The sequence below is a fragment of the Mytilus californianus genome, unplaced genomic scaffold (assembly GCF_021869535.1).
Source record: "Mytilus californianus isolate M0D057914Y unplaced genomic scaffold, xbMytCali1.0.p SCAF_18, whole genome shotgun sequence".
Classification (NCBI taxonomy): domain Eukaryota; kingdom Metazoa; phylum Mollusca; class Bivalvia; order Mytilida; family Mytilidae; genus Mytilus; species Mytilus californianus.
The window spans coordinates 4,512,392-4,532,513 of NW_026262666.1; the positions used below are offsets into that span (position 1 = coordinate 4,512,392).

The 20,122-nt window shown below is 31.6% G+C and overlaps 1 protein-coding gene across 1 annotated transcript; it reads right to left on the minus strand.

Moving 5' to 3' along the window:
- Positions 1-4,168: 4,168 nt before the first annotated feature.
- Positions 4,169-18,993, minus strand: LOC127726782 (uncharacterized). Its single transcript, XM_052234237.1, has 7 exons — positions 18,839-18,993; positions 16,974-17,113; positions 11,911-11,997; positions 10,530-10,605; positions 7,688-7,834; positions 5,495-5,525; positions 4,169-4,316 (listed from the first exon to the last, which is right to left on the minus strand). The coding sequence occupies exons 1-7, from the start codon at positions 18,867-18,869 to the stop codon at positions 4,169-4,171; spliced, it is 660 nt and encodes a 219-aa protein (XP_052090197.1). The 5' UTR covers positions 18,870-18,993.
- Between the last annotated feature and the right edge of the window lie 1,129 nt (positions 18,994-20,122).

Genomic DNA, 20,122 nt, shown 5'->3' on the forward strand with positions numbered 1-20,122 from the left:
AATGTTCATTAAAAGTATATCGAAAAACGTGAATCTATTAGAAATACAGAGCCGGAGTGTTCTCATAACTTTACAAAATGAAGTTTTATTACTTTTTGTCTTGAAAAATTTAAAAGATATCGACGTAATAGTAATTTAAAAATGTTGTAACCACACCATGGAAATAAAACAAAGTGCATAGTCTTAAAAATGAGTAAAAACGAACAAAAATAAGGCTAAATATAAGAAATTATAGGTTTACAATATGAATTAGCACTTTAACTCTTCATAAAATGCCAAATCAAGAGTTTGAGGACTGCAAAAAAGAAAAAAAGTAAAATATTTTGTCGAGTTGCATTTTGAAAGAAAAAAGCAACATGTTTTTTTCTTTCCATTTTATGAAAAACTGCACTGTAGGAAATGGGTACGACCGGGCAAAAAGTAAGATAAAGGTTTTGGCTTTGTAAAAAATCAAAAAAATGCGTTTATAATACAACTGGCTATCAGATACGCTTTAGTGTGCATTTAAGTTGCAGATTGAGTAGTTTTGTGTCGTTATATGCACATGCACTGTCGTACCACTTTCCTACATATTATTAGTTACATGGTGTGTTAGTGACCTAATACGATTCGCTCTCAACCCATGTGGAATTTACTGACCCCATATATATCGTATTAGGTCACTAGCACACCGTGTAACGAATTTATCTTACCGACTATTTTCACATGTGGTATTAAGACTAGCGGCCTATCAAAGTGATTAAGTCTTCAATACTTAGTATTAACAACCTACTTCCATTTCTCTATACAAAAAACAAATGCCAACTTTAACAACTTGTTAGCTTTAAATTTGTTTTATGATTTCATTTCAATCATTCATTGTCAATTTATTCGTCTGTTGAAACTTTTGAGATTTCTTTTTTGTTTTGAAAGGGAAGTAACTCCTTACTAACCCCATATGGTAACTAACCCCACATTGTTTAGGACACCGGATATCAAATATATGTAGTCACCACATGTAGTCCTTTAACCAATCATATAAAATATGCGAATAACCAAAAATCAAGTAAAAAGGTTATTTTTTCGTGTAAAAAATTCTAATCTTAATTAAAATATCATTTTTGTAGAATTTCATATTACCCTTTGTTTTGATTTTACTTATTTTTAGTTATTTTGAAACTTTGTTAATCAATGATGAATACATATTGTTTTGTATTTAGTCTAATTTTCTTATTTATATAAAGCAATAGTTGATAAATTTCACCAAAGTCCCATGCAGTAACTGAAATTCATTCATTATGTACTTCTCCAAAAAATGTTAAGATCAGCTCTCTTGTTAATTTTAATATCCAAGAAAGGAGGAAGTATGAATAGCCGTTCAGAAAGGTCACTTGTGATGTCACAGTGACTTTGACGTCATAAACGTGTGCACATTTACATATTTAACAAAAAAATGGCAATTTCATGCATAGTTTTTGGTGAAAATATATATGAGCAACAGCTTTACACAAACAGATATTTTACATACATTCACATCTTTGCACTATATATTTTGAAGAAAATATCTTTTTTGTGTAAAGCTGTTGCCCATAGCTCATTATTGATCACTACAAATAATTACGATCCCAAACTGAGGCTATTTTTGCAGTTTTTGCTTTTTTTCATCTAATGTATGAAGTGTAAGACCGTAATGCCGATTTGTGAGATAAAATTATGAAACATCAATAATGATGTTCAGCAGAAATAATGTGTTATGAATATCTTAAGGATGTTATTTTGGTAGATTTATATTTTTTTTTTATAATTTCGAATTCAAGGGCAAAACATTATTGACCTTCTTCTTTTAACACAAAAAAAATATGTTTAATTTGTTTATGCATCATCTCACTAAATATTTCAATTGACAAAATTTTTCACCATTTCAAGGCTAATTAAATCATGAATTATAGATGATTAATTAAAATTAAAAGTGATGTTAAAAAGACATAATATTTAATTTAACGATTAATTGCGCATGAGTCACTTATTAGCCATACTATGACATCAAGCGATGTTTTTAGAGAATTAATCGACTGTGGGACTTAACGGTTGAAAAATATTATCTATAAAAATAATCATCTGGTCACGTGATTATGTTTGCCCGTAGCACACAGCGCTTTTGAAAAGACATATATATATTGATTTTATTTACAGTAATTTATTAAATGATTTTAAAACGAACTATTGTTGTGTTGGTGGTTGCAGTAGCAGACAATCTGACATGCCGCCAGTCTTTGTATTTCATTTGAAGGAAATTTGTCGCGATTGTTTTTCTTGCATTCATGCTCTGATAAAATTGTTTTATCAAAGTGTTTTCATTAGACGGAGAGAACATTATGTTCTTAAATAACATTTTGAGTCCCTGAGATTTAGGATGGCACGGTAGCTGACTCATGGGAAGTTTTTCTACGGAAAAATGGAACGCTTTTCGGCATCCCTATGTGAACGAACTGTGCGCCTCTCCTTGCCGACCTCTTCTGATTTTCATATGAATCGTTCCTTCAGACACTTGTCAAAAACAAGAAGATAAAAAAAGCCAGATCATATAATTTCACATTCAGATATATTGATGATGTTCTCTCCATTAACAATCCAAAATTTTCTGATTGGGTTCCATTAACATATCCTCCAGAACTAGAAATTAAAACAAAAACAACACACACGGCACCCTCCACCTCATATTTAGACTTATATCTGGAATTTGACATAAACGGTCATCTCAGTACCAGAATTTATGACAAACGAGACGACTTTAATTTTGAAATTATCAATTTCCGCCAACTTAGTAGCAATATACCAACTTCTCCTGCATATGGGATATACATTTCCCAACTCATTCGGTATTCAAGAGCTTGCAGCTGCTACCCAGACTTTAAAAAACGTCACCAGTGTCTGGACAGAAAGTTGATGAACCAGGATTATGTCAAAGAACGTCTCGCCCTTTTACTAAAATAGTTCATCGGAAGATACCAAGACCTTGTTGATAAATATTCCGTATCAACTTAACAAATAATTCATGATGGTCTTGAAGTATAGATTCTAGGTACTGACATTATTTATCATTTTAATTAAGTGTTATATTTATTGTTTATTATTTTTGCTAATATCCTTTTTAGCGTGGTTCGGTACTTATGCATCCCGCCAATGTGTTGTTGTGCTGCGGCCATTTTTTGTATTCTTGTCTTTTATTTTTGCATATGTAATTTGTCTACATGCCATTTTGTTTGACATATTTGTTTGTTTATATAGTGATTAAGATTATAACACAATGTTGACTCATGTACCCCTATTTTTGACATTTTTACCTAGTATGTCTGTTTGTTTTGTTCACACATTGATGTCAATATATTAGAATTTTATCCGACTGTCATACAAGTGAGAGGTTTAGCTAGCTTTAAAACCAGGTTTAATCTACCATTTTCTACATAAGGAAATGCCTTCACCAAGTCAGGAATATGACAGTTGTTTTCCATTCGTTTGATAGGTTTGAGCTTTTAATTTTTGCCATTGGTTAAGGGACTTTCCGATTTGAATTTTCCTTGGAGTTTGGTATTTTTTGTTATTTTTCTTTTTACATGATTTTATTTCCATACATGTCATTATATATATTACTTAAGCAAATGCAACATTTGGACAAGTCGTCTTTTTCGGACAGGTGATACGTCATACTGACAGGCCCATAGGGTATGTTGTAATAAAAAAGAAAATAAATTTGAACATTGCACTATACTTATTTTGAGCTTTGAAGAAATAACATAGAAAACATCTGGAAGTGTACAACCAATGCATACATTCAGTAGAAAAACACTGTCAACACACAAAAACTAATAAAACACTTACTATCCACACTGATATATGTCCACACTTACTTGTTAAAAAATTGCTGAATTAAAAGATATATTTTAGAATCGTTCAATACTCACTTCCTTTCATGTTTGTTTACTTTTTCTATCATCCCTTTCGCACTTGTGGAATGCGATTGATGAATTTCAAACTAAAGATTACTGTTAAATCACGTTAAGGACCCTGCATATGTGAAAACTGAAGAGAAATTAAAGTACGGGACGACCATTATTGAATATGTACACAAGTTGTAATATTCAGTTAAAAAACCCACGTATATTTATCTGTATTGGTTAAACATTATAGATTAGTTCATCTTAAGCATCAGGTTTTCATATTGTTTATCTAAGGTATGCACTCTATCGGTCTGGTCATATATAGTCTGATTTTCTTTTGATCCAAGTTCCTGATAATGAGATATATTGTTCATTCCTAACTCTTCGTACTGGTCTCCACTGAAACGATAATTTAAGATGCAATAGATTTGTAATTTTACATTCGGGACAACTTTTTAAAATTTTAATTTTTTTAAATGCTCTTCAACTTCATATCTTATTTGGCCTTCAAACTGTTTGATTGGAGCGCCACCGAGGAGACTTGTGTAGACAGAACGCATGTCTTTCGTGCCAAGTTATAAGTCTGGTAACTTTGATGTGTTCTTACAACCCCTTGGTCGATATCCTTACGGGTGCACGTATCGTCAACGAGGATATCCTTTGCTGTAAATGTTTATTAAATGTTGAAATATCCAAAAGTCTTAAGGTTTTTGCCTACATCAGGCATAGCTAGTCTTAGCTGTTTTCATCACAATTAATCGGAAATTTTGTTTTAAATGCTCTTCAACCTAATATTTAATTTGGCTTTTCTACTGTTTTGATTTGTGTGCAATTGATGAGTCTTATGTAAAGGAAACGCGCTTATTGTATATTTATATGTTTGTATATGTAGTGTTGTCATTCATAATTCCAACCGCCTCGGTGGTCTCGTGGTAGCGTGTTCGCCTCGATTGCGGGAAGTCGTGGGTTCGAACCCCGGCCGGGTCAAACCAAAGACTTTAAAATTAGTATTTGCTGCTTATCCGCTAAGCACGTGGCATTAAGGAGTAAGAGCAAAGACTGGCCGGCAAGGAGTCAGAATAATGTGTCCGGGTAAGGTGATATGTCTTCCTGCGGACTGTTACCTTGTTACCTTGTGAAATAGAACGTTACAAATCCGGCTCAGCGTGTCGGTCTAATACAAAGCAAGGTTAATATTCATATTACATTAACATGTTCTCGTCCTGTATATGCATATTAATTTGCTGCTGGACGTTAAGCAGTAATCCATCATCATCATCATCACTCATAATTCCTTTATACGTTTAGATCTGATTCATTGGTTCGGTTGGGCTTTTAATACTTTTGTTAATATTTTGTTTTCACATGTCTTTAAAATTTGTAGATGATTGTTATCATTATTTACACTAAAGTACTTTATTTCATTAATAGTACTATATTTGCTGTGAAAACTTAAAGTATGGTGTAAAATACTTCATTTTTGGATGTATAGATTAGTCATTATTTTAAATACTTCGAAAACTTGCTTTGTGTAACAACTGGATACAATAGATATAAGTATATGTAATTTTACTTACATTTGTAACACATCCTCCGAATGTCTTAATTCTGCAAAAATAAATGAAATGAAACAAAGAAAAAAAGATCATTAATATAAAAACAACAGACAAATAATCATTACTAAACATTAATGCTACATTAAATTGATTATCTTATTGTTACAAATTATTACAAAGAAAAAAATTAAACAATGTTTGGATAGGTTAAGAAAGCTAGATTTGTTACCAAATATAGTTAAGGTAGTCCAATAAAATAATTTTAATAAAAACTTTGCCTTTATTTTTCGACCCTTTTGGTTTAATCAGCACTTCAATGATACCATAAGGGTTTCATCAGTAGTCAATGCTTTGGTATGAACCATTGTTTATCATCTTAATTACGTGTTATAGTGTTCTTTTAATTGACTTTTTATATTTTTTACCTCTACTGTTTAGTCCATTTTTGTAATATCCTTTTGGCGTGGATCGGTATTTATACATCCCGCCATTGTGTTATTGTGCTGTGGTCATTTTATATTCTTGTTTTTCATTTTTGCTAATGTGTTTTGTCTAGAGAGTGTCTACATGCCATTTTGTTTCTCTTTGTTGACATAGTTGATGTTTGTTTTTATAGTGATTAAGATTTTTATACAGTGTTGACTGCTGTACCCCATTTTTTTACATTTTTACCTATTATGTCTGTTTGTTTTGCTCACACATTGTTGTCAATATAATGACATTTTATGCGACTGTCATACAAGTGAGAGGTTTAGCTAGCTTTAAAACCAGGTTTAATGCACCATCTTTTACATAAGGAAATGCCTGTACTAAGTCAGGATTATGACAGTTGTTTTCCATTCGTTTGATGTGTTCGAGCTTTTAATTTTGCCATTTGTTAAGGGACTTTCCGTTTTGAATTTTCCTTGGAGTTCGGTATTTTTGTTATTTTACTTTTTTTCATATTCTTCGTTCATGATTTAAGATATTATACAGAAACTAAGGTGCTAACCCCCTCAGACAAAGTTGACATTAGGTAAATTTGTCTATTCTTTTTATGTCCCTTTTAGCCATATAGCTCCTGGAGTATCTAAATACTCATACATCCATGAGTTTCAATTTTCTTTAGTTTGTGAATTTCTGATGAAGCGTAATCCGGAAAAGCTCTTCGGATGCCCAAAATTTGTGTTATTTTCATGTACAACATTAGTTTAAGGTGGCTAGGGTGTCTTCCTCCATCTTGGATTTTGAAGTAGCAGATAACAATTGGTCTAGATCTTAAATGAAATGTGCAAATTTTGAGAGTAGTATGCAATTCATGTGTAAGATTTTTCATGTTAATATAGAAAATTATGTGTTTTATCATATTTACGCTGTATTTTCTAAAAAAACACAATATCTTTGTTAGAATCATTTTTTTTCCAACTTCACCACATAAGGGAAGATAACTCAGATAGTAGGGGAGATGACTCAGATAAAGTAATTTTTACAATAGAAAGTGTTGTGAATTGACCCTTTTTTAATATGTAGCAAGAAAACAAGTCCGGTGACCCCATTTTTTTCTTTTTCTTATCTGAAAGCATGTTATAAGAGCTATTTTTTCACATTTTATCTTAAAATTCTATGGTGTAGTTTTCTTTTTATCACACAAAGTTGAATTTTCCATGCATAATCTATACAAAATATGACAATTTTGCACAACCTGTAGCGTGAAAAAAGTCCGGTGACCCATATTTTTTATTATATTTTGGAAAAAGCATGATAAAAACTACATTTTGACAAATTATTAAAAAATTCTATGGTTTTTAATTAAGACCCCATCCACCAAAAGACTTTTGATTTTCAAATATTTTAGCCCATAGCATGGCAAAAAGACATAAATTGTTTAACTGCGCATCCTGAGCAGTAAAATAATGTTATCAATACATATTATATTGCAGTTTTTGCTTGATAATTTGCTGTTTGTACCTTTAATTGACTCATTTGTGTATTATCATTTGAATTTCGTTTTTCTTATTCCTTTATTGTAATTCTATATACAATTGGGTTTACTGGTTCACATACGAAAACACATTACCTTTTGGCATTTAGAAACGGTATAATAAAGTCTTCACACCATGAACAATGAGAAACAAAATGAATAAAGGAAAAATTTCCACGGTGAAGTATATTTCATATTCTCTTATAAAAGGCATACATGTAACCATCCATTATACAAAAATCATGAATTCTTACTTGATTGATTGGATTTTTTATTTTTCTTCTGTCTGGAAATAAAACAAACTACAATCACCATGATAAGAACACTGAATGACACACAGCCAACTACAGCTCCTATTACTGTCTCTATAGAATATCCTTCAAGTAACACCTGTGGTTGTGCTAAAATTATATAACTTTTCATTAACAACTTAACAGCACATGCCAAAGCTTGAGAATTTCACTTTGGAATATATATCATGCTACACTAGAAATATAGAGATATACCACTTCCTTCTATTTTCAATGTGTAAACTAATAAAACTTGAGAATCCTAAGGGCCAGAATCGCTCATCTGGTAAAGAGATTCCATTTTGATATATTTTTGTTTAGCTTAATTGCAATCAGTTATTTTATTCTCGTATATCTTGTATTGCTGATAATCTTTGCAACTCACATATTGTACATTTTTGTACCTATATATTATAGTTTGATAAAAAACACAAACAAGTCATTTAAGAGCAATCATTCATTTAGGAGGAATTCAATAGTTCTAGGTCTTGTATAGCTGTTCATGTTTTTCTTTTACAGTTGTTTCTACCTATCTATTATAGTTTTCAAGATAATTTGCAAAATTATGAAAATAAAAAAAAAAAAAGAATGTTCCAAGGGCAACAACTCATATAATTTAATTCAGTGGTTTAGATCATATAGGCTTGTTGAATATTCTGTTTTGCTGATAAATTTTGCTGTTTGCAATTTTCATCTTTATTTTATAGTTCTTGAGATAATTTGCAAAACCATGAAAATTCGTCGAAAATTCTCATTGAAGGACCATAACTCTATAAGAAGTCATCCAATGGTTTCGATATTTGCATTTTTGTAGATGTTGTATTGCTGATTATTGTTGCCTTTAACAGTTTACTTTTCTATGACAATTCCCAGATGATTGGCAGGAAAAACAATTCTTAATGAGTCATCTGATAATTATGGTAAAATTGTAAGTAGATGGATATTTAAATCCTGAACACTTGGACTCTTCTTTATTCTGATTTCAAGATATCAGACAATACAAGCAGTTTACCCTAATGTTGAATTTTTTGCCATGACGGCCATGCTTGGTGTCTTACCGAATAAAACAAATACAAAATGTATACTTTAAACCATAAGAAGCATTCACCCAAAGTTTGGGTGAAATTGGGTAAGAAGTTTCAGAGGAGATGATATTAGAAAAAATATACAAAATACCCAAGCATAATGAAAAAAATGGTTGTTTAAGGCTAATTCGTAAGGATCATCCAATTGATTTGGTTGTTTAAGAACTTTTGTGGATCTTGTATTGCTGACTATTTTTGCTGTTTGGAGTTTCTACCTATTTACTATCACTTTTCAAAGTTGACATTCTTTTCTTTTAAGTAACCAAACATGCTTGTTACTTTTTTTAACGCCATTTTGTTCTAGGTTAAAGTTGTCTCTTTGACATTATTACATCCTTTTCATTTAATTGTATTTATATTGTGTCATAGATCAAACTTATTCGTTCAGTGTATATCTACCTTTTTTTGTTTAAATGTCTTTTTGATCGAGTTAAGCCATTTCAATTGATATTTTATTGTGTGTCTTTTTATGTTGCAATGTTACACTACTGTTTCAGGTTAGGGTAAAGGTTGGCGCCTGTTAAAACTTTTAAACCCGCTGCATTTGTATGCACCTGTTCTAAGTCAGGAGCCTGTTGTTAAGTGGTTGTCGTTCATAAGTGTTTCTCGTTTCTAATTTTTGTATATAGATTATACCGTTGGTTTTCCTGTTTGAATTGTTTTACACTAGTCATTTTTGGGCCCTTTATAGCTTGCTGTTCGGTGTGAGCCAAGGATCTGTGTTGAAGGCCTTATAATTGTTTACTTTTTACACATTGTGACTTGGATGGATAGTTGTCTCATTAGCACTCATACCACATCTTCTAATTTATATTAGCTCATTCGAAGACCATCCCAGTTAAGGGTTAAATTGAAGTTCACTTGGATACGATTGAAATTAGTTGAATAATTGACTTGCAAGTCAATAATACTTCATCGATGTTTTTGAGCTTATTTTGACCAAAAAAAAAAAAACAAAAACTGATTGCTTAATGCGAGACATTATTTCGCAAATCCGCTTTCATAAATGTTTGAAACAAACTTCACAGCTATACCCCTTCAAGGAGTCATTAAAAGGTTCCAGTCATATTGGCATTGCTGAACATATTGTTTTGTTTATTTTTTGATTTTGCCTCAAACAGTTTTACCACTCTAATTTAGTTTTTGAGCTTAAAGGCGAAAACATGAAAATAAGCTCTGAAGCTATGGCCACAACTCAATAATGTGTCATCTGAAAACTTAGTAACTGCAAGTTAGTAGATATTGAAGTTCGGAGCATTTTTGTCCTAATTAGATGTTTTCTATCTATTATAGTTTTCAAGATATAATACAATTTAAGTAATTCACCCTTATGTTCCAATTTCAGCCATGGCGGCAATGTTTGATGACTGACTGGGAGTATATAAAACTTATTCTATGTACAATAAGAATCATTTACCCCAAATTTGTTTGAAATTGGTTTAGTTATTTCAGAAGAGAAGATATTGGAAAAAGTTTGCGATGACGACGAAGGACGCCAAGTGAAGGCAAAAGCTCACATCACCCAACTGTATCTTACAGTCTTATATGATTATTATTTGGGGTTCACAGGGCTCATATTTCTTGTCTGTGTCCTATATTAATATTTAAAACAATGAAAGATAATATGAGCCAATTTCTTCTGTAGAGATTTCAAGTAACATGATATCTCTTGTTTTAACTGAAAATTATTTCTTTATCATTTTCAAATACAAACAGCTTACATTCAATTTTTGATGATGCGTAATATATTTTCAAATCTTTTTCTCCATCTTGGTTAAGTTTATTTACTGCATAGAGCTGGAAAAAAGAGGTAATTTAAATTATAAGACGAACTGCGTATGCAAACAAATGTTTTTTCAATTGTACGAAAAGATCAAGGTACGAGCATTATACCTGAATTCGTTAAAAATTTAATAAAAAACAAGAAAACTTTGCCGGCTGGGTTTTTTGTTTTTATTTTTGGGGACCCCGGAGGGAGTCCATGTATATAAATTATATTTTAACTCTTGTAGAGTTGATGGATGTATTTGGTAAATCAGATACAGCATCTAGATTACTACCGATTTGTCGAGGGTTTCGTGTTGCTCAACCATTCGTTTTATAAAAAATGCTTCTTGACTACAGTATGTGTTTTAATTGTTTTCTTTTGGCTTAAATCTTGGCTTAAATCTTGTCTGCCCTTCATTGACCAATTATTCTTTCACTAAATTTTCCTCCTTCATTGTATCTTACCAAATGGCCATAGTGAGCTCTTTCCATAATTTGTCGTCCATCATGTGGTCATCTGTTCACTTTCCTCTGAAACTACTTGGTCAATTGAAACCAAATTTGTTTAATATAATTAATATTTTCTGATCATCCCACTTGCAAACCAGCATGACAAATCATGGCAAAAAAAACATAGAACAAAGGGATAAAATGCTTGTATTGTTCTATTGCCGAAAATCGTTTTCAGATAGAAAAAAAATAAAAAGGATATCAAGATATACTGTTTCTTTTGTAAGAAAAGGCCCCATGACACTTTATATGAATAATTGCCCTGAAATGACGAATGTAAGCATTGTATTATACCTTAGATGTATTAGGTTATTATAGTTTGGTCATATAGCTCTTAAGGTGTTTAGGTAATTATTCATCCTTGGCTTTCACATGTTTAGATTTGAGTGTTCCTGATGAAGATGATTAATCCAGAAAACCGCTAAGGACAAATAAATTTAAAAAATATTATTCTTATCTAACAAAAAAATGATCTGTAAAACAAGATCTACAAATAGGTCAACAAGGCGGAAATTGTCTGCCCATGCTTTCAGGAGTACATATCAATTGTCTCTGAATAAAACTTTTCACCATTTATTAATGTTTGGGGTTAAAACTATTGTACCGGTATAAAGAGATAAACCGTTTACAGAAAAAAAAAAATGATTACATGTAGCAATACAAGATCAACAACAAAAAAAAAGAGATTTTACTCACGAATTAAATTCTAGCTAGTGTCCCAACAATCGACAGTGGTCATTGATGAAAATGCACACATATTCAGTTGAGCCACATAGCCACAAAAGTCTAGAGAACCTCTAATTAACATAACGCAAACATACTCACCTCAATCATATAATATCTATTTGGTGTAATGTAATATAGTTTTTGGAACCTCTCAACTTCTGCAGTAACAACTTCTTTTGTAACTGTCTAAATAAACAGAAACGTGCACGAAAACTATATAATGATTTTAAATGTTTTCTGAAAATATTTATTAATTTGTACAGACACTTGATAAAGTACCATTTGAAGAACCCATAATAACAAAATTTTCGTTATGAAAAAAACTCTTTTGCGCTTATACTTTGGTCTTTTATTTGGTTTTAAATTAAATTCTTGATTTTCATACGGTCAGGATTCTACTTCGTCAAAATCATTTCCCCATTACGCCACCATTTTTTTTCAATCGCGAAAACGGAAGCCATTGTAGGGATGACGTGCTGTTGCAAACCGATCAATTCATCCACATAGCATGATAACCATTCTTACATGATAGATGTTTTTTAAAAGTCAAATGTATCTAATAGCTGTTAAGAATCATGTAATGTACTTTTATTTCATTTGTCAACACAAAATATTAATATTGCCTGATAGGTTGTCTAGGTGAATTTTCGAAAGTTCAAAAAACAATAAAATATTTCATAGACGGGAAGACTAAAAACGCCAAGTGAAGGCAAAAGAGATTGAAGACAACTACCCTAGAAATTACACACACAAAAAGAAAATGTTTTAGACGTTTTTAAGACAAAATAGTCAACTCAAACACGCCTGAACAAAAAAAGGTGTACCAAACTTTCTCATTTTGATGACATTATTGCCCATTTTTTAGGTTGATTCCCCAAAACGTGTTGCCGGGGGCAGAGATGCAAATTAACGCTATTTGTGATTTTGATTGTAAAATGCAAATGTTGAGATTTAAATCACAATATTTAAACCTGTAAACTATGCATAACATTCAAAGTTAATGAACAATGACTTAAGGTGGAGGGCCAAATAATCTCAATTAAAATGAAGAATGCAAAAACTTATAAAACTGCATGAAAATTCTCTTTGAAATTAACCTTAATACAAGCTTTAACAATGAACCATGATGATAGTGCAGGGCATACACTCTTCACTAAAATGACACTTGCAAATACTAATACGACTTCATACCAACTATCATTAAACTTATATCTTAATCTGATCTAATAACAAACTTTAATATGTTAACTATATGCAAACAAATATTCAGTCAATAAACCATGGCTGAAAAAAAAGGGGGGGGTGTTAATAAACATGCGTACCAAAAATTATTGACCTGCCATTAATGGTTCCCCTTAAACCGAACTAATCACGAATCAATACATGTAAACTTAGCAAAACATATCTGAATCATTTTTGCTGTTTTCAGTTTCTACCTATCAATTCTAGTTTTTTAGATAATATGCAAAAACTTGAAAATTAGTCACAATTGTCACTTATGGGAAATTGCTACTACTTAAAGTCATATAATTGTGAAGCTGATAATTTTTTACTGTTCACTGTTTCCACCTATCTATGATAGTTTTCAAGATAAGAGGCGAAACTCATAAATTAATCAAAAATCTTCGTTTAAGGGCATTTACTCATATGGAGTCATCCAATGGTTTCCGTCATATTGGGATTTTTGAACAGCTTGTATTGTTGATCAGTTGTGCTGTATACAGTTTCTACTTATCATCTTCCTATAATTTAGGTGGAATTAGGAAGTGCAGAGATCTTAACATTCTGAGCATTTCACTATGTAAGATTTTTCTTTATCTATTATTGTTTCCAAGACAATAAATGCATTTATCCTGATGTTTTATTGTTAGTGGGAACAGAATGCAAAGTTTATATTAGATACTAGTACCCTAAGGGCTATTTAGTTAATTTTTGGTATAAATTGGTCAAGTGGTTTCAGATGAGTATATTTGCATTCAGAACAAAACAATTTATCAAAACCTTGCATTTTCATACCTTTTCCGTAAGTCAGCAATTCATCTGATAAGTGAATCTGATTTTACTTGTGTCTAATTTTTACACAGTTTCCAGCTTGTTTAGGAAGCAGACGATAAATAGCGAAGGCAATTTCTAAGATAAATTAATACAATGGACGCTAAAAATACTGACTTTTGTGACACTTGACCTTTTGTCAACGTATATTTGTTCCGCCTAACAGAAGTTCCACTGGAAACTTTGTTATAAACAATGTCATAATATCTGTTCCTGTTGGAACAAATATTCTATACCATTTATTCCGTTAGGAACATTTACTGTAATATTTATTCCAGTGGAAATAATATTCCAGAATATAGTTTCCATTTGGAACTTATATTATGAAGGAACTTCTATTCCGTGACACTTTGACACTGGTAACTTTGATCAATTTCAAACGTTTTGTTATAGAGTACGGTGTATTTTAAAATAAACTAGTACATGTAGTCTAAATTTTGGCGGACCGCTATGTTTATACTTTAATCCATTTTCAAAAATACAACAACTAAGGATTATTCAATCGAATTAATTTGTTTTCAATATTATAAACCAAGTCTGCACACGCTGACATCTCTTGTCTGGTTTATTTGATTATTATCGTATTATGTTGAAAGTATTTAAGAAAACGATTTTACTTGAAGTATCAAATAAAACAAATCTTATCAATGATCCATTTAAATGGGGTCAAGGTCAAGGCCAGATGATCCTTGTCAAACAGACTTGTACACAGTTTATCAGTTCCTTGTAGAGTCTCAAGAAACAGACTTAACCAAGAAAGCTTAACATTGACCAATGAACTATGAAAACAAGGTCAAGGTCAACTGATACATGCCAGACAGACATATACAGTGTGCAATTATTTCATATACCGAATATTGTTGATCTAATGTTAATAATATCTGAGAAACATATCAAAACACAAAAACTTAACATTGGTTTATAAACGAAAAAAATGAGGTCAAAGTCAGATAAAACCTGTCAGTCGGACATGTAAACTTTACATCAATCCATATATCAAATAAAGTTGATCTACTGCTTAAAGTTTCTAAGCAACACACCTAATTGTGTAACTTTAACCTTGATCACTGATCCATAAAATGAGTTTGAGGTCAATTGAACTCTGTCTGATGGACAAGTAAACCTTGCAAGGATCCCATGTACTAAACATTATTATCCTATTACTCATTATAAGTACGATATTTACATGACAAAAAAACTATATAATTTTAAAAGCAGTGCCTGAACGATGATTAAAATGTCCAGGACAATGGACATATGACAAACGGAAACTTCGTAACAGAAAGTATAGATATACAAGTTATGAAACATTCAGGTATTCTTCCTTCTGAAATATAAAGTTTTATGAAAATAGTTTACGTCTTTTAGGCCCATTGATGTTTCTTTTATATATCAATGATAATGGGGATTACATCAAGTCAAAGTTGCGCCTCTTTGCAGATGATAGCCTTTTATACCTTATAATAGATTGCAATGATGACTGCAAACAATTACAAAAAGATCTGGATACATTAGTCGACTGGGCATCTAAATGGCAGATGAAATTTAATGCGTCAAAATGTTATGTTCTAAGAATAACCAACAAGAAAAATACTCAAACAGTGCCTGGGATCTATATCAGGAAAACCACATCAAACAGATAAAAATGGTACAAAGAAGCACGTTTCATAAAACATCAATACAGCAGAGGACCTGGGTCAGTTACTAGCATAATGAATGACCTAAAATTACCATCATTAGAGACCAGACGGAAAATAAAAAGGCTTGCCTTGTTTCACAAAGCTTTACATCATGAAATCGTTATAAATATTCCAGATTATGTAGAACAGCAAAGCAGGACAACACGGTAATATCACCAAAGTAAATTTAGAAACCTACAAACTTCAACCAACACCTACAAATACAGCTTCTTTCCACGTACCATCAAAGACTGGAATAGCTTACCAATAAATCTGTTATAGAAGATAACATATAGAAGATGCAGAGGCATTCAAGAACAGCCTTACATCTTATTTAACAGAGTAGTCACGCAAAAAACACTAAATCTTAATTTCACATGTAAAAATGTTTTTAATAAGCACCATATTGAATGACTTAATTAGTACTTGCGTGATGGGTCTTAGACCCTTTGCATTTCAACGATGTAGATGTAGATAGATGTAGATGTCTGATTAGCATACATTTTTCTCGCATTATTGGACTTTAATTGAAGGCGATACAAAAGAAAAATCACACTTTGATAATATTTTGATATCTAGATAAGAATGATATAGTAATGAAATAATTAAAGAATGTGTCCATGGGACACAACTGCCCCCGCTTGAAAATATACAGCAAAATCTGCATTTTTACGATTTACAAAGGAACATAACTCAAGAACGTCGAAAGTGACGCCACCCAAATTCCAACCTGATCTGCATGTGGTGGTAATAAGCAATGTATACGTTTTATAACATTTGGTTGAGGCAAACTAAAGTTAGAGAGCGGAAACGGCAAATTTAGCAGTTTTTCCATTTATAAAGCGACATAAATCAAGAACGGTGAAATGACACCATTCAGATTAATACTTGATCTGTGTTTGGTGGTAGTAAGCATTGTGTATAAGTTTTATAACATTTGGTTGAGGAAAACTAAAGTTGGAGAACGGAAACTAATATTGGGACGTATGAATGAACTGACAGACAAAGGTAAACGTAATGCCCCCTCCGCCACGGCGGTTGCAATAATGAAAATGGATATCACAGCTCACTGACACACAAAGCTAATTAACTTACGTTAAAAATTTTATCAATCCATGAAGAAGATACAAATCAAGGCAACAAACAAAATCTGAGAACCCAAATAAGTAAGAACTAATTAAAGCGCTCTCAAAATGTTTTTACATCATGCCAATAACAGCAAACTGCGTTTAATTACTTATCAAATCTTAATACTAGATATCCTAAAGGATATTCAGTCCTAGTTTGGTTAAAATTGGTCTCAGAGTTTCATAGAAGATTATATTTTTTTTAACAAGACGACACCAAGTGATGGTAATAGCCCACATAATCCATAGGATAGGGGAACTAAAATAAAAATGAAAGACATAGCAAAAATATTGTTTTACCTACCCCACTAATATTATGGATTATTTTAAACTCTTTTATGATACCATTTCTGTCTCTAAGTGAAGGCATATCCCAAGAAACTTCCATAGTCGTAAATATATTGGATGGTCTTGTTATTTTAAAATTTGTCACTTTGCCGGGAGCTGTAAAAGGATAGTTAGTTTAATATGAAAAACAAATCAAAACAGCATGAGATAAAATATGCATCTCTTACATTACCCCTTATTTCTTTACCATACATTAGTTCCTTTTAGATACATCATAATTATTTTCAAGAAAAACAATATTGTATTCACAAGTGTAAAGCAAATTTGGATAGGTTTATATTTGATGTATTACAACTTTTCTTCGTGTTTGAACATGCAAGCGAGTAACTTATCTACCCATATATATAAACTTCATAAAATTGGACAGAGGCTATGTTTCTATTTGAATATGGGAAGCTGAAGTTTAAAGTCGTCCATAGTATCAATTTGAAACATGAATATGTGTCAATGGCACACCATGCTTCCTTGAACATTTGCATTTTAATGTTCAGTAAATTGCAAAATCAGGGTAAAAGCCCTTGATTTGTATGTATCATGTTAATCTAATTAAAGAGCTTGTAAGCACTGAAGTGTAAAGATTGCTTTAATTTATTATCGGGAAGTAAAATTAAACATTGAATTGTTGAAAGCATTGGTTGTTGTTGAATCAACTACAATTATGGACAAAGGAAGATTACTCCAATTTTAAAGATTACTTGTACAATGACATCATTGATATTTCAAGAACAAATATTAGATTGCTGCACCTTGCACAAGTTTTGTGATTTTCTTGACATGTATAACATCATTTTGTAACTTGAACATCTGAGCATATATATTTCATTGATAAATTTCTGGAAATGTTTATAGATAAGGCGTATGGAATACTATGATAAATGCACTATATTTCGTGTTTCTCAAAGTATTGATAAAATTTGGAAAACTGATTACTAGCAAGCCAGCCACATAAGGGTTTTGATTGCATGAATGCAATCTCTACACCACAAAATAACATACTGAACTAAGTTTTGAAGTTCATGTGACCACAGCTTTGATGTAAATTTCATGAAACCAAGCGTTAACCGAAAACAACAAGGACTAACAGACGGATAAACGCCCAGACCAGTGAATATAATGCCTCTTTCAATTTTAGACAGGCAGTACAAAATTGAAATGAAGGAGAGCTTTTAGTTTCGATAGTATTCTTATTTCTTTTAGGTTCAATGTGAGATAAGAGATGAAAGCACGCGTTGAAATATGGGCGATTGAGCGACAAATCCTAATCAATATATTTGAAAATAGGTATCATGGTGCTTTTCTGTTTGTATTTCGTGTTCGATTTATGAGATTTGAACATCGGTAAACAACTGTTGCATTAATTTAAAGTGTCAATACCGCATGTCTTTTTTAGTGTCATAAAAAGACTGAATGCCATGTTTTAAAAGGCAGACAAAACAAGCACGAAAAAAAAACAAAATAAAACAACACACAAGGGTATGAATAATGACTTTAACGAACATCTGGATTGAATTGTTGTATTTTTATGTTATATTAATCCGAATTTAACTAAATTATATCTGAAGTTTGATGACACATCTTTTTCTAATTGTTTCAGCAAATGGTTGAATAAGCTTATACTTCCTTAATTCTTCAGGTATTTTGGATCTAATGAGCAAATTTAAGCAGATAAAATAGCATATAAACCCAAAATGAAGGTAATAATTCTTTGGCATCTATTTTCATGAAAAGGAACATTAATAGAATTACTATCATTGATGTCATATATCAAACAAGACTGATGTTATGTATACATTTTGATTTAAAAAAAAACAATATGCTTACCATCTTGACGTGTTGTCACTTTAACAGACATTTCGGACTGCTCACTATTGCCTTTGTCTGTTGCAGCCACTACAGAAAACGTATAATTCCAATATGCTTCTAATCCGGAAAACGTAGTTATTTGTGTACTAAAACCTTAAAAAATAACAAATCAAAACCAGTTTCTAACTTTATATAATAACATCCCTTATATCGCAAATATTCCATTTGAAATAGAGCGAATATTCATTTATTCAAACAAAGGAGAAGGTAATAACAGCTATTATGTTGGCCCATGAACTTGCGAAAATAGTAAAATTATTCAAGACTTTCAAATTAATGTCATTTGATAATTTTATAATACTTTTTGAATACTAAATTCAAGGGGCAAATTATGGCTTTATACCTCTTTCGTCAGAATAATGACCATAACAAAAAAAAAAAGAAAAAAAGATTAATGTTCCTATTCAGTTAAAAATCTGTTGACATTTAGCATAAATGACGAAGAGAATGTTAATTCTGGTTACTACTATAGAAAAACACTATCCTACAAATTTTACCAGAGTGTGCAAAACGGGAAAACTAGTAAAACAATCAACATATTCAAGGAATAGTTTCTCCAGAAATTAAAGACAGACACGGCTTCATCAGCCTCATTTTTAGACTTATACCTCGAATTTGACATAAGCGGTCATCTCAGTACCAGAATCTATGACAAACGAGACGATTTCAATTTTGAAATTATCAATTTCCCCCACCTTAGTAGCAATATACCAACTTCACCTGCATATGGGATATACATTTCCCAACTCATTCGGTATCCAAGAGCTTGCAGCAGCTATTCAGACTTTATAAAACGTCACCAGTGTCTGAGCAGAAAGTTGATGGACCAGGGTTATGTCAAAGAACGTCTCGTCCTTTTTTCTAAAAAAATTCATCGGAAGATACCCAATACCTTGCTGATAAATATTCCGTATCAACTTAACAAATAATACATGATGGTCTTGAAGTATAGATTCTAGGTCCTGGCGTTGTTTATCATCTTAATTACGTGTTATAGTGTTTGTTTATTTGTCTTTGTAAATTATTAACCTTTACTGTTTAGTCCATTTTTAGTAATATCCTTTAGGCGTGGATCGGTAGTTATACATCCCGTCATTGTGTTATTGTGCTGTGGTCATTTTATGTATTCTTGTCTTTCATTTTTGCTTATGTGCTTTGTTCATTAGCCATTTTGTTTTCTTTATTGACATATTTGATTGTTTTTATAGTGATTAAGACTTAAACACAATGTTGACTGCTGTA

What these genes read in the sequence shown, in the direction of transcription:
- LOC127726782 (XM_052234237.1), bottom strand. Translation starts at nt 18,869, where the DNA reads ATGTCTGTTAAAGTGACAACACGTCAAGATG. An exon ending in ATAGATATTATATGATTGAG is followed by an intron (nt 10,606 to 11,910) that starts GTGAGTATGTTT and finishes TCTTTTTTCCAG; the next exon opens with CTCTATGCAGTAAATAAACT. An exon ending in CGCATCATCAAAAATTGAAT is followed by an intron (nt 7,835 to 10,529) that starts GTAAGCTGTTTG and finishes ATATAATTTTAG; the next exon opens with CACAACCACAGGTGTTACTT.